This window comes from Ictidomys tridecemlineatus, chromosome 5 (genome assembly GCF_052094955.1).
Source record: "Ictidomys tridecemlineatus isolate mIctTri1 chromosome 5, mIctTri1.hap1, whole genome shotgun sequence".
NCBI classification, from domain to species: Eukaryota; Metazoa; Chordata; class Mammalia; order Rodentia; family Sciuridae; genus Ictidomys; species Ictidomys tridecemlineatus.
Window position 1 is genome coordinate 24,529,041 of NC_135481.1, and position 15,021 is coordinate 24,544,061.

At 43.2% G+C, this 15,021-nt stretch overlaps 1 protein-coding gene across 2 annotated transcripts in view; it reads right to left on the reverse strand.

The window, feature by feature from the left end:
* Myzap (myocardial zonula adherens protein) overlaps positions 1-15,021 on the reverse strand; it is an 86,562-nt gene that overhangs the window by 47,078 nt on the left and 24,463 nt on the right. For both annotated transcript variants that reach the window (XM_078049557.1, XM_078049558.1), the window contains exons 3-8: positions 13,084-13,239; positions 9,445-9,537; positions 7,047-7,160; positions 3,907-4,059; positions 2,365-2,490; positions 1,265-1,393 (exon numbers count right to left, since the gene is read on the reverse strand). In XM_078049557.1, coding sequence (XP_077905683.1) covers positions 1,265-1,393; positions 2,365-2,490; positions 3,907-4,059; positions 7,047-7,160; positions 9,445-9,537; positions 13,084-13,239 — 771 coding nt within the window. The remainder of the gene's footprint in view (positions 1-1,264; positions 1,394-2,364; positions 2,491-3,906; positions 4,060-7,046; positions 7,161-9,444; positions 9,538-13,083; positions 13,240-15,021) is intronic.

Sequence of the window (15,021 nt, forward strand, 5' to 3'; positions counted from 1 at the left end):
CTGTGTTTGACTTAACCAGCATATTCTGCTTTGTAGGAGAATGGTGATCAGGGGAACGTTCACCCAGGTTCTAGAAAGTGCCCCTATTGTCGCGTCTTCACTACTGTGATCACCTCCAGTCAATACTGATATTATTCCTAAATGAGAAAACAAAGTACAGGTGGGATTCTGTTTCCCAGGGGTAGAGGTGAGAGCATAACTCCCAAATTAGGATATTTGCTCAAAAGGAGCCTTCAGTGAACTCAGAAGCTCCACAGCCCTGAATTTAATGCAGTTTCCCCTCTGGTTAGAACTCACCTTGTGAGAGGGCTGTAAAGGGGTTATGTGGCAGATACCGAGGGGGATGTAAAGGGACCTTTCCTCTAAAAAACAAGGAAGCCTGGGCCGTGACCTTGCTCACTGTCATTTCCCCGTCTCCATCATCAGTTGGAAGATTCTCAGCATGCACAGTGAGTTACAGGGTGCTAATAATGTCTGTCTTGACAGGTCACCTCTATCTGCAACCTGGTAGGCACCTAGCGAGCCAGGGCTTTCCTTAAAACCAGCCACAGCTTTGGCCCTGAACTCCTGGGCCATCCCCAGGAAGTCAGTGTTAGGTGCTAAATGTCACCCATTCTTCCTCTTCCTTCCTGTCCTCTGTCCCCTCTCCTACCCCTCTCCCCGTTTTTCTACTTCCTGTCTAGTTTCCAGCCTCTTCCCTTTCTCTAGAGGGTTTCATTATCTCAGCTGTGCTCCTACTTCCCAGGCCCCTATCCCCACCCCTCAGCCTGTGTACCACTCCCACAGAGAATGTGGCTTTCCCAGCTCCTCCCAGTCCCTAGTCCCAGGCGTGTCAGGGAAAAGTCAACATGCCCCAGACGCACGCCCCATAAACAACAGGATTGGGGTGTTGGCTGGCTGAACATCCAAATAGGGCTGGATTACTCAATGAGTAAACTACATGCCTGCCTGGAGTATTAGCAAAGCATGGATGCTAAAAATAAAATTAAATTAAATTAAATTAAAAAAGGAGTTTTTGTAAAGAATTTCATGTATAATATTTTTAAAGGCATGGAAATTAAGTAATCAAAGTTACTAAGGGAAAAATTTGAATTCTATCGGACATTCTCATATTTTATTTTATAGTTTTTTTTTTGTTTTTTAAATTGCAAACTGGGGGGCTGAGAGGAATCAGTGTTGAGGGCTTCTGTATTTTCAGATAGGCCTGCAAAGCACCTGCAGAAATGCAGCAGAGGCTGGGAAAGTGGGCAACTGTGTCTGGTACCTTCTCCATGCGTTCAATGAGTCTGTCCAGCTCCCCAATCCTCTGGTCTTTCTCCTCCAGGCTGATCTCTGCTGCCTGCATTTTTTTATTGGCTTCTTCAATTGCTTTCAGAAAACTGTTGGTTTCTTCCTGCAAAAGAAATATCCTGTCCTCAGTATAGGCATGGACTACCTAGGCTACTACAAACAGCTCTGGCCTTGGTAGACCATGATTTACCTGTAAAAGCCAAACCTCAGGAACTAATTCTCTGACAAACGATGATCTCAACTTCTGTGATTCTGGTTCTCACTTCTGAATAAAGACTTATCATGTGGTTTTCTAATGTGCCTCAAATCTATTTCTCCTTTTCCCCTTGAAAACGTATATACAAAAGGCATAAAGAACCTGTGACCGTTCAAGTAACCTTGAGCAGATGCTCAGAATGTCATTGTATTTGCCAACAGAATAAAAGGAATTAGGGTAAGATCTGGATTGGAATGCAGAATTCCCAGATCTTTATCCCTTACTGCAATACACCAACTCACTCTTAAGGGGAAAAAAACACAAAAAAACAAAACAAAAAAAAACAACCCAACTCAGTCATCTGACACATTTACTAAGCCTCTAAGGATGCAGACAAGGCAGACATGGAGTCCCTGCCTGCAAAGAATGTACGCTGTCCTATGAAAGCAAGACGTGAGACACAGCTCAACACTGTGACAGGTACAAAAAAATTCCACAGCAGAGAGCAGAGATGGAGTGGCTTCCCAAGGACTGAGGACATTTCTAGATGCATGAATGGAAGAGACCCAGGCATGGAGAGGGTGGCACTTACAGGGGATTTAGGAAGCCCAAGAAGACTCTTGGACGGGGAGGCAGAGATTCCAGGTAGAAAGGAGATGCTGCCACATGATTAGCTGAGAAAGGCATGCATTTAGAGACCAAGACTTGGGCTACTCTTAGCAGGGAAGGGGATGAATGAAGGCAGGAAGTGGAGAGAAGAGGGAAGTGGATGAGCAACAAATTCCCTGATCCCTACCACTTCCAGCCCGCTGTCCCTGTAAGAAACCTGACCCTTACACCTCGTGTTCCAGATTCCAGTGGGTACTGCCCCTACGCACCAGGAGCGCCTCCTTCTCGGCGCTGTGCTTCCGCTGCTCCTCGTGCAGCCTCTCTTCATACTGGCTGTACAGCTTCTTGGTCATCTCTCTCATCACCTCAGCATTGGCTTCTTGAGAAGATTCCACCTGCAAAGAGACTCATTTCAGAACTGCAGCTTTTGCAGGTCCCAGGGCGATCAGCAGCTTTCCCTGTGGGTATGTGGTGCATGGACACACAGAGTTAGGGAGCAAGTCACCCAAAGCTCTCAGTAGAGGGAAGCAGCAGAAACTCTCAGGACAGGGAGGGAAGGAACAAGGAAGATGGGCACAAACCAAAGTGGCACTGTACATTGATTTTTTTTTTTTAGGATGTTCAGGACAAAGGTGGTCCACATGCATGAATTTTTCAAATGGTAGAAACTTAGCTTCTCTGCACAATCCTATTAATTATGTTGGCTAAGCCAGTCTGTAGGTCAGACTTTATTTAAGTTCAAATAAGAAATATGGACTCTCCCTTCCCTACCTGTGTCCTTTCCCAAATGTTACATTTGGAAGCACTTTGACCTAGTGGGGATACTAATTTGGGCACTTTAATTGGCCTGAATGGGCACAGTTTGGTAGATGAGACAACGCAGTAGCACTGAGGGTGGGCAGGGCTGAGATTGGGAGAGCTGGGGCTTCCTTTTTGACCGAGCATCGTTCTCACACGTGAACTCTGTGCTGTGGATCTCATGCCAATGGGGACTTGCTCCCATGCTCCTTCCAAGTGAAGAAATGTTCAACCAAGAGAGCTGAGACTGCCACATGCATAGCCTCAGGATAAGGGAGGAGTCCTTCAACCTCCATAGGTTAAGTGATGTTTACTCCAAAGGTGTGACTTTTGACACCTTTTAATTCTCTGTCTCATCACTAAGCAAGTGTTGGCACCAAGAAACCACCAAATGGAAACTCCCAGGCAGAGGTTATCATTTATCTGAGAGTCTTGGTCCACAGCACACGTACTGCAAGAAAGGGCTCTGTCCCAGAGGTCAGATCACTCCACATTCAGGTCGTGCGGAAAAACCCTGAGTTCCTGTAACATTTTTTCTTTTTATTTGAGAGATAAAATAAGAGAAAGGGTAGGGGAAAGAACCCTCTTGAACTCCCCTTGTGAGCATAAAAATAAGCATCAGTCTATGAAACAGGCCTGGACTTGGAGGCCTGGATTCCAGAAGCAACAAGACTGCCAAGCGGCCTAATGATATCCCTCCATGTCTGGTGACATGCCACCCAGAGCAAACTGGAATACACAGAGCAAACATGCATAGTAAACACTCAGTCAGTATTTGTAGAATAAATAGGCAGATAAAGATCCTGTGTTCAGGAAAAGGCTTCATTCAGTTATTTCAGACTTTTTTTTCAGCAACAAATCTTTTTAGTTCAAGCCTCACCCTGAGGGATTGCCCACAATGGGGAGAAATTTTAACCAAAAAGAGAAAGGAGAAAAGGAAATGGAAGACTTGAAGACTGGAGGCGAGAGAAGAAGGGAAAGGTTAGTAGGACATGGGGGATCATGGACTTTACCTTCAGTTTCAGCAGCTGGTTCTCCACTTGCGCCACCTCTAACTGCCTCTGTTTTTCCCGCAGCTTGTCCATCGATGCTTCATACGTCTGCTGCAAATTTCTGATTTGATCCTTAATGTTGCTGTTTTCCAATGTAACATCCACAAGGGTTTTCTATTTGGATGAAAATAAAAACAAAACCACATCTAGGTGTGAGAAAACATAGCCAGGGTCTTGTGCTACCACATCCCTTTGTCGGACCACCCTGGGACCTGCTGTTTGAGGGACTAAGGGCCTCCCACAGTGGTAACATGGTCTGCCATCCTGTGGCCTGGTGGACCAGCTAGCCTCACCCATAACCTCCCACAGCTATTGCCAACACCACCTGCCACCGCCTAGGATGGATAGAAGTGGATTACAATGGAGTCTTTTCCAAGGAAAAACGTCCATAATACCTCACTTCTCATGGAAAAAAAAAAAAAAACAGGCTTTAAAATAGTATAGTAAAATCCCATTAGTAAATCCAAACTCAAATAATAATTTTCACTGTGATAGAAGTACATATATCTATTTTCTTCTTTTTTTCTGTAATTTCCATATTCACACAATGAAATGAGAAAACAAAATATAGGCTTTACAGAATAAAGAAATCGCCCTCTTTCTTAAAAGCGCCCTCACTTCAGTACTCCCATCACTGCCCACAGGGATGTTAACAACGTGGCTGACACAACTCTGATGCCTCCCCCTACTCCGCTCCCCCCTCAGCTTCTACCTCTCCCCCAAGTGCATCACCTTCCTCTCTTAGGCAGAGAAGGGTGGTGATAAAGAACTACAGAGGAAGGAACAGAGGTTACTAACTTAGACAAGTGCCTGGCAAGTGTCAAGAGCCTAATGATTATTGCTTTAGGCCACCCACTGGGGCAAAAATGTTCAAATTAATAGTGTGACTATTTATTGCTTCAGTTTCTCTTGGCTAACCCTCCTTAGAGAGAAATGGCTTCCATACACTCTAGAATCCCCACCATTGAACACTGGGTTCCGGGCACCTTCTACCACCTCCCCCAGTCATCCACATCTTTAGGAGATTTAGAAATTGGTGCTGGACTGTTCCTAACACCTCTGTCCTCTTTGTAAAATCATCTTCTGAAGTTTCCTCAGCCTCCACTTTGGACAATAAAAAGTATCTCATCCAAATCTTACTTGAGTCAGGAAAAAGAATTGTTGATGGAGGTAATTAGATATTAAAGGAAATACTGCGGCCATTTAGTAGCAGGGACTCACAGAACATGTGAGCTTTAAAGGGCTTTAGAAGGCACCTAGTCCAACCCCCATCTCCAAACCCCTCTGGCTCTACAGATACTATTCTTGTGTCCATATAAAACTCACAGTCCAGATCAGAAGACCAGGATTCTTCTAATTCTCATTCTGCCACTAGCTAGACACCTTGTTCACATAATTTCTCTCTGTTGGCCTCAGTTCATCCATAAAACAAAGGGAATGGACATCCTCTCAAGAGTTCTTTCCAGCACTGATAGTCTATGAAATCAAACCAAGGGTCTGGTTTCCCTGTCAATAACAATGAATGTGGGTAGAACCTTCAAGTGGAACAAGCTGAGATCTTGCATAAATAAGAAACCAATAACCTTAGGATTCAAATACTGGTTTAATCTATTAGTTATAAAATTCTCTGAATGCTCAGGACCAAGAGACTGGACAATAACTAGGGGTCAGTCAGGACCCCTGGGTTAAGGCTGCACTTGTCCTAACAGCTGACCTCTGGGGATACATTTCTGGAAGGCTGGTAAGGGGCACATCAGAAGCATTTGAAAATCACCTGGAAAAAAATATTTTCTGGCAAAAAAAAATAAAACAAAACAAAAAAATAGAAACAAAGTACAGCTACCAACAAAGTCTAAACTCTTCCTGGTGGGCTGGGTGAGATGGTGGGCTGGGTGAGGTGGCATCCAGGAGGGAAGGAAAGGGAGCCTTGGCAAGACCCCTTAGTGACAAGAGGAAGGGAAAACAAAGGCTCCTGAATAAATCAGAGCCAAAGTGGGACTGGGACTGGGCCTGGGGCCAGGGGAAACTGGCATATACAAAAGAGAGCCAGGAAAAGCAGGGAACTCAAAGGCCCCGCCAGAAATGGGCATCCCAGACAAACCCAAACACAAGACCCACCCAGGGCCACAGCGGGACAGCGGCCAGCTGCTGCTGACACTACTGCCACATGCTGATAGAGCCGTTATTAGAGAACACTAGGTCCTGGGGGAAGTAGAGAGGCCCAACATAAAAATCTGTTTGCTTATCCACTAAATTATTTATAAAGTAAGATACTTGGAATAGTCTATGGAACTTTTAAGAAGAGCATAAAAATAGTCCTGTGAAACTGGAGGAGAGCAAAAACTAATATTTTATGTCTTTGGAAAGTTGGCCCAGGGAAGCTATTTCAAGCGAATATAGTGCTTTGTTTTGAACATCTTTAAAATAACCCCCATGTTAGGTAGGGGACTACATGGCTAGAAGAGTAAGAATGGGAAGCAGTGAATGGCTGGCTCTTAAGAAATCAAATTAATCAAGAGAATGATCCCTTGAAATGAACAGACCACACACAGTTTTACAAATATCGGATACTGGGTCTTTCTCTATCTCTACATAAGACATTCTTTGCGATACACAAGACTCTTTCTATTGCAAAATGATTTCTAAATTAAGAAAAAGTGTCTAGCAGCTTTTGGGAGCTTTTGGTCATGAAAGTATAGACTGTTTTTGGTTAAGTCTGTCTTCTCTATGATTGGGTGGAATTTCCTGAACCATCAGGGTTATGGGAGGAAGGTCATTGATGTTTTGGGTCTGGCACAGACACTGAGGACTACTGAGTTATCTGTTGGAGCAAATGACAGCTCTAGCACTGGACTCAGAAACCAAAGCCATATTTTACAGAGGATAAAGCAAAGGGTTAGGGTCTCAGCTTGGAAAAGTTTCCTTCCACTTGCTTCAGCAACTCCTTGGCACAAGTGTTTGCTGTAGTTGTGCTTAGAGGACTCTGAATCATGAGCTTGGGGCTTTCTGTGACTTTACTACAAAAGAATAGGCCCCTCTCCTGAGTTAAGCTCAGCTGCCCTATGACAGGAGGAGCCATGTAGCAAGAAGCCGATGAGTACCTGCAGGCCAATGGAGTCCGATGCCAAAGCCGAGTTCATAGCATTAAAACTATCCAGGGCTGACGACTGGGTCTGGATGTGACTCTCTAGATAGTCCTGCTGAGCATGGGAAACCTGGAGAGATGGAGGAAACAACCACTCAAAACCAATCCGTACACACCCACAGCCACCTTCAGTGAGGCTGGAACTTTCTTCTGAGAGTAACCACATCCACTTCAACAGTTATCTACAGTAAAGCTGTAGATGAAAAGTCAACATTGGTGTGACCCCGAGAGTAGAAATGCAGGACTTCTCCTTAGGGTGGTATGTACAGGTCCACCTACAGCGCCTCACTGAGACCTCATGGTCACTGTGCAGGAGTCAGTCACTGCCCTTTACTACGGGAAGAAGCAGAATGGGAGATGGGCGTTAATGAGTTGCTTAGAGTCAAACAGCTAAAAAGCATCATAGCTAGGAGAACCCAATTGGGATGACTTTGGCCATCTTGCCCTCTCCCCTCACCACTGACAGAACACATTTTGGGTTCACCCAATTCTCAAGGGTTGTTTTGTTGCTGTCTCTGTTGGGTGTGTGTGTGTTTAATGAGTTTGAGGAAGTTTCATCATAGGCCAGTCTCGAGTTAGACATCACCAAGGGCTGGGCAGAGAGGCGAGCAGGCAGTAGGACTAGGGACAGGCATTTTCAGCAAGGCTCAGGAGTGGACCTTGTATGAATGTGGGGGGTCACGGGAAACAGCCTAGCACAGCAGGTGCACCCTGCTGGGTGGGAGAGAGACAGCTGAAACAGGAAGCCAGGACTTGAGCATGTGGTAGGCTCTTGTCCAGGGGCATGCTTGTATGATAATAATTTAGCAATCCTAATCTGGCTGCAGGATGTAGTTGGAGAGACACTGTGGGCAGGGAGGTAGGGCTCCTGGGACAATTCTATAGTGAGAAAATGAGCATGTGCAAGAAATGATGATGGGAAGCAATGGGCAGGTCTTGTTTACACTACTATTGCAAATTCAATCCTTTGGCTTTGAGGATAGTCATTAGTGTCTGTCAGGGGATGACAGAGTGAATTTCCATAATTAGGTGAGAATGTCACACATCCCCTCCTCCAGGCCAGTAAAAATGGGCCAGTGGGTATGTTTACATAGCCCTATGACTATAATCAAGGCCAGAGGGCCTACGTGAGCAGGAAACCCCACAGCCCAGCCAGGAACTAAACTCAGGCACAGCTGTAGCAACTGTCCTCTTTCCTGCAGATGTTGACTCTCACAGAAGGGATGTCACATGTGTACACAGACTCCTATCTTTGGGATTATTAATAACAAATACTCTATATCCCACAAGCATTAGCTTGGTTTAACTAGAGGAAGCTTATTTTCTTAAATTTTTGAGTAGGTAATAGATTAGCACGGTGCACAAAAAGTATACAAGGCACACACTGAAACAAATCCCCCTTTCACTCCTGTCACATCTGCCAGGTTACCCCCATGCCCTCCTCTGCCCTCCAGTTAGCAGCCATTGTGAATAATCACTTTCTGGATTATCTTTTAGTCACTTTTGTGCATATAGAAAACAATCTTGATGTTTGTATTCTTCCATCTTGTTTTATATAAAACAGGATATTTTGTTATGCAGATTTTTTTCTACATTTTTCATCATGGACCCTTCATCCTTGAAGGCCTTCCCTATCTCTTTTCAAAGGGTTTAGTTACTCCTTTTTTTCTTTTACAGCTATATGTCTTCTGTTGGAGATAGATAATATATTACTTTCCTCTTCTTATACAATATTTGTGTGTGTGTGTGTGCACACGCACACACACACTTGGGGATTTCGCGCGCACTTGGGGATTTAAACCCAGGGCCTCATGCATGCCAAGCAAGCACTTTACCACTGAGCCACATCCCCCAGCCCTACTTTCCTCTTCTTAATGAATGTTTAAGTTTCCAATCATTTACTTTTACAGCAGTGTTGCAATAAATAAGCTCATCCGTAAGTCATTTCTCACACATATCAGAGTTTATCTGTGGAATAAATTTTTAGGAATATTAGGAATAGACTTCAATGGGAATGCTTCAAATATAAAGATTACCCTTGCCACAAAAGTTTCCTTTAAATAATAAAATCTAAGTTGTGATAAAATTCCCTCAGTTTGTTTAGAATGTGGCTCCATTAAAAACCAATAACATGGGGCTGGGGATGTGGCTCAAACGGTAGCGCGCTCGCCTGGCATGCGTGCGGCCCGGGTTCGATCCTCAGCACCACATACAAACAAAGATGTTGTGTCTGCCGAAAACAAAAAAATAAACAAATATTAAAAAAAAAAACAATAACATTGTATACTCAAGTATCTTTGGGGTTCAGCTGCTGAGAGAAACCTCCACCATCCCTTAGAACAGCCATGACTTACTGATAGCTCTTGGGTGAGCTGGCGAATCTTCTGTTTCATCTCATCATAGTCTCCATACATCCGCTTCCTTACTTTTTCCAAAGTGGCTCTTACCTGCAGCCCAAAAAATGTTAAACATCAAGCATTTTTACATTTTCATGCAAGATATCCAAAACTTCACTAATGAATAAAGGGCTCCATTTAAAATAATAATAATAATAATAATAATTTCAAGTACAGGACATCTAGTGAATTAGAGAGGATGATCCAAAACCTGGTTAGAAAATAAGAGAATAATCCAAATTTTATATATAACATAATGCTTAAGAAATATTAATATCCAAATAATAATCTAAAAGAAAACATGGTTTTTAGAAATTCACCAATCACCTACCTACTACATTTGGGCAAGGTCTGACTTTTCCCATCACATACATATTTTTATGAGTAGAAAGTTTTTTGTTTTTTTGCAACAGTTTATTCTGTAAATGTACAGCTAAGAGGACCAAAGAACCAAAAGGCAAACATGAACCTCTATTTTTCCCTATTTCTGCTCTGATTGCCAAAAAGCAATTAATGGAAGATGGAAGACAGGAAAACATAGCTGAATGGTCCATAAAATCCAAAGTAGGTTCCTCAATAATCACCAATAATCCATGAGGCACCAGGTCTAAGAGAGGTTGAAGAGGGCCCCCAAACACTATTCACAGAAACACTATTTGAGGTTCTCGGTAGTGACTGTCAGAAGAGTTCCAGGGCCTTAAACATTTTTAAACAAAACAATAAACCTCACAAACAGACACTGCTTCCTTCTTTCTTCTGATGCCTGTAGATGGACGAAGTGCTCAGGAATCCTCAAACAGGACAGGAAGTCTCAAGGATCTTCCTCCAGGCTCACTCTAGAATATCTACCATAGGAAGGATTCACAGGCAACAGGTCTCACTAGAATGTGCATGTGTAGGGACAGAATTGGGAGGCTTAATTTTGAAGGTGGGTTTGCATAGCAGCACATTTGCTATGAAAGATTATTCAGTATCATTAACCACCAGGGAAACGCACATAGAAAGTATAATAATATTCCATCTCTGCTAAGAGCCACAGCCAGACTCCCCCTAGTAGAATGATTGTTATGAAAAACAACAACAAATACTGGACAGGACATGGAGAAAAGGACTAGTGTACACTGTTTTGGAGAAGGTAGTTAGTAAGTTAGCACAGGCATCATGGAGAATAGTGTGCAGCTCCTCAGAAAACCAATAGGAAGCACAGCATTTTAATTACACTGTAGGTTGGTGGTGAGTTAGGGGCAGAAAGGAGGAAAGACCCCAAGTCTTCCCCCATGAATGCTAATAACAGGGTCTACTTTCTTGCTATTAACTATAAACAATTTGGGAAAATTAGGCCAAAAGCATGACTTTCTACTGTGGGCAGATGGAACAACTGTCATTTGTGGCCCTGAGCTGCCTTGCGTACTGTCACTTGTGGTGAGTGGTGAAATCTTGAGCTGGGTGTCTCTGTCACTAAAGAATACCAGAGGAAGCCAACACAGCCAGCATGCTCACCAGGGAGAGAGTAAACAAACCCATAAACATACACAGGAGTGACAAGGCCAGAGATGGATTTGAATGTGAGACTGGAAATTAACATTACATTGCAGATCACAGTGGAGGCTGGTAATTCCAGGTCAGAGCCAGCCCTGCAACTCTGGCACGTGTCACCCACAGGTAAGGATCAGCCTGAACCTGCTGTCTTTGTCTTGGGCAATTTGAGACTTGCAACCTTGCTTAAAAGGCTTTCCTCTAAAGCAATAGTATGTTATTTGGAGCATATAAATGGGAAAGACCTAAGTGTTTCCTTCAGGAAAATACAGGAGGCTTAGAATGCCCAAGATGTTAAGAACACATAAGAGGGCAGAGGCTATAGCTCAGTTGCAGAACACTTGCCTAACATGTGTGAGGCAATGGGTCCAATCCTTAGCACCACATAAAAACAAAAAAAATAAAGGCATTCTGTCCATCTACCACTACAAAAAGGAGGAGGAGGAGGAGGAGGAGGAGAACAACAGATAGGAATGAAATAATCCACATGGCTAAAAATTGTCTTTGGTGGGTAGAATAACTGGGAATTTGAGGCAGGTGGTTGACACACACACACACACACAGTGTGTGTGTGTGTGTGTGTGTGTGTGTGTGTTGCTTTTCTAGATTTTCCTCACATTTTCTGCTAAGCACTTATTATTTTTTAAATTCAATAATACATGTTCTTGTGTGAGGGTTGTAGCTCAGTAGTAGAGCACTTGTCTAGCATGTATGAGGTACTGTGTTTGATTCTCAGCACTGCATAAACATAAATAAATAAATAAAATGCATGGTGTTCATCTACAACTAAAAGAAAAAAATTTTTAAACAGTGGCTTTGCATGTCATCTGCAAACCCACTAAATGAAATAAGGACAGCCTCACAACCTTCACATGAGAAAACAGAAGACTAAAGAGGCAGAGGTGATGTGCTGGGCCACCTGGAAGCAGGGTCTCTGAATTCACAGGCATAGGAGCCTCCCCTGCACTCTGTTGCCCTTGCTGCTCACAAGTACTTTCCATGCCACACACAGGTCAGGGCTTGGGACCCATCAGTGTTAGAGCAGCTCATTTCCTCTTTCATCTGATCAGTGTGGTTTGGGCAATAGGAGCACGAGTCAATCTAGGGGGATACTGGGTGGGGCTAAAAGAAACAGAGATAGACATTAAAATATGAGAGAATGCTCCAAAATGTTACAACTATGTGGGTTAAATTGGCAATATTATGAGTGATTTTGTTTTCTTCTTCATATATTTTCATATATCCCAAATTTTCTCGAAAGAATTTGTAACTTAAAAAAAGATAAGAAATAAAGCATTCAAAGAAATGGCATTGATTGTCTTGGTTTGGGCAATGGTCTACCATGCTTTATTTGCCAGCATTCATTTCACTCAAATAACTGGTCTGAACCCACCACGTCCTCTTAGTCCATTTGCCAGGATTGCTTTGGGATCAGGCATGTGACCAGCCCTAGTGAATGAGACAAAGGGGAAATCTAATGGCTGGAGGTGGAGAGGTGGGGGGGATACAAAAGGTATCCCAGGTGAGTGGCCTCTTTCCTTTCTCCGGATACTGTCATATTTTCAGAAGATGTCCCAAGCCTAAGGCTGAAGAGGAAAACAACAATGGAACACAGAAAAGGAGAACCAGCACCTGGCCATGCCCAGCCCGGAGTCCAGCTACTTCCAGACTCATTGCCATGTGAGATCAATTTTCTTTCTGAGTTGACTTTTCTCTTACTTATATTCTAAAACACCCAAAGTCATGGAGTTGTCCAAACTTATACATTAGGCATGTCCAACGTAAAAAACAAAAGCTCTTAAGAGTCTTCATACCATATATGGAAAAAGGAAGCCATGGATGGGTCTCCTAGGATCCTCATTTAGTAACATCTATCCCATGCAGAATGACATCTGTGCTTTTAACATTACCACAAAGATATGTAGAAACATTTCCATTCAAAATAACACTATGAATTTTTTAAAAATGCCTTATTATATTCACATCAATGTTTCCAATGCCCTCTTACATGTTATAAAAGGAAAATAGACCAGAAAAACAAAAAAGCCTTCAGTGGCTCACATCTTTGATGTAGTTCATCTCTTCTTTCAGCTGATTGGTGGACCACCCATACACCACCATTTCTTTCTGCTGATTCGGATCGGATCTTCGCACCACACCATAAACAACACCCTGAGGAAGTTTTCTGGTAGGTTCTCCATTGCTTACTTCAGGAGGCTAAAAGTAGGAAAACAGAAAAAAACAATAACAACTCATGAAAATGGCTATAATAATGGGCCCACTGTATGATAATGCAGATTGTGCACAAGGCTGCCTGGCAGGAGGAGTGGGTGGGGCTCCCAGCTTGGGCTGGGCCTCCCTCTACCCTAGAGGAAGAATTCCTTTGGCTAACTTCTATAGAGGCCCTTGTCCACTGACCTCAGAGTGCATCTGCACAGCCCTGCCTTCCCAGAGGGGGGGCGCCCTTTTTCAATTCTCACAAGGTGCCAGAAGAACTCGGATCATGACACAAACAAGTGTTTGAAACCTCACGCTTATGACACTAGTTCCTTTTATGACTTAGGTGCGTCACTAAATACATGGCCTAAAATGCAGGAGGTTGAGGTTAGCAGTCATCAGTCAGCCAAATTGTCTTCCGAGGGTAGGGCTTACCCTTGGAGCCAACTTCTGAGAAAAAAAGGTGGGGTTAGTACACAACCTGCTGTGATCATTCATGAAATATTTCTGAAAAGGCAAGCACAGGCCATGTGACTCCAGTCCAAAAGAATCTTCCTACTCCTGCTGATGGATCCTTAATTCCTTCAGTTAAAGTTTTGATCACTGTTGAAATGCAAATTCCTTTAAGAAAGGATAACATGTCCAAGTCTTAATACACCTTTATGGAAGAAGACTCAGGAAGCAAGAAAAAGGAGAATTAAGGTTGGCTGAGTACCGACCATCTGCTAGATTAACGTTCATAAGCACTCTGTCACAGCAATTTTCCTCTTATTCCTAGCTGAGAAAACTGGTATTGAGAGAGATCAAATAACTTATGTTCTTTAAAAGTAAATTCAAGCCTATCTTGTCTGACATTAAGTACATCCCTTTGTACTGTAGGATTTGCTAGATCTAGAGAGACAGAGTGGGGGCCTCTACAACATGGAAGGGACAGAGACAAGAAAGAAACCCAGACCAAGGACTGGGACTACATTGATAAGATAGCCCCCTCACCAAGCATGGTGGTGCACACCTGTAATCCCAATGACTCAGGAGCTGAGGCAGGAGGATCACAAGTTTAAAGGCAGCCTCAGCAACTTAGTGAGGCCCTAAGTAACTTAGCTAGACTCTGTCTCTCAAAGAAAAAAAAAAGGGGGGAGGGATGTGGCTCAGTGGTTAAGCACCCCTGGATCCAATTCCCAGTACAAAAAAAAAAAAAAAAAACAGCTTCCTCCTCATTTTTCCTGGGCTGATCCTCTTACCACCAGCAGAGGCAGGAAACCTATCAGGGCAACCCCACTCTCCCACTAGCTCCTCAACCACCTTTGCATAGATTCTTTCCATATCTTCACAATGTATTTTTTGACATACAAAACCAAAATTTGCACTTAATATCATTTATTGTGTCAGAACAATGAGGATTTTATGATCCCATTCAAAGTTTGTAAAATTTTTTAAAAGCCTAAGAAAGATACATGACAAATTATTAATACTATTGACCTCTGATGAGGGGACAGTGGGGCTGGACAGGGACACTGGAGAGCAGGATTACTTTTGTTTTTTTCTTCTTTATATACTTCCATATTATTTGTATAATTTCTCTCTCTTTTTTTAACAATAAGTTTTATAAAAAGAGAGAAAACACATTCACTACTTCCCAACCTCTGCACATTCTTAGGAGAAGATCTGAGAGTCTGGTACACTCTGTCCTTGCTCCTTGTAAATGCACACGTGTCCCTGGCTCCTAGATCCTGCAGGTACTGCTGCTGCCCCAAAATTTGTTCATAAATTCAGGTGAGCAGC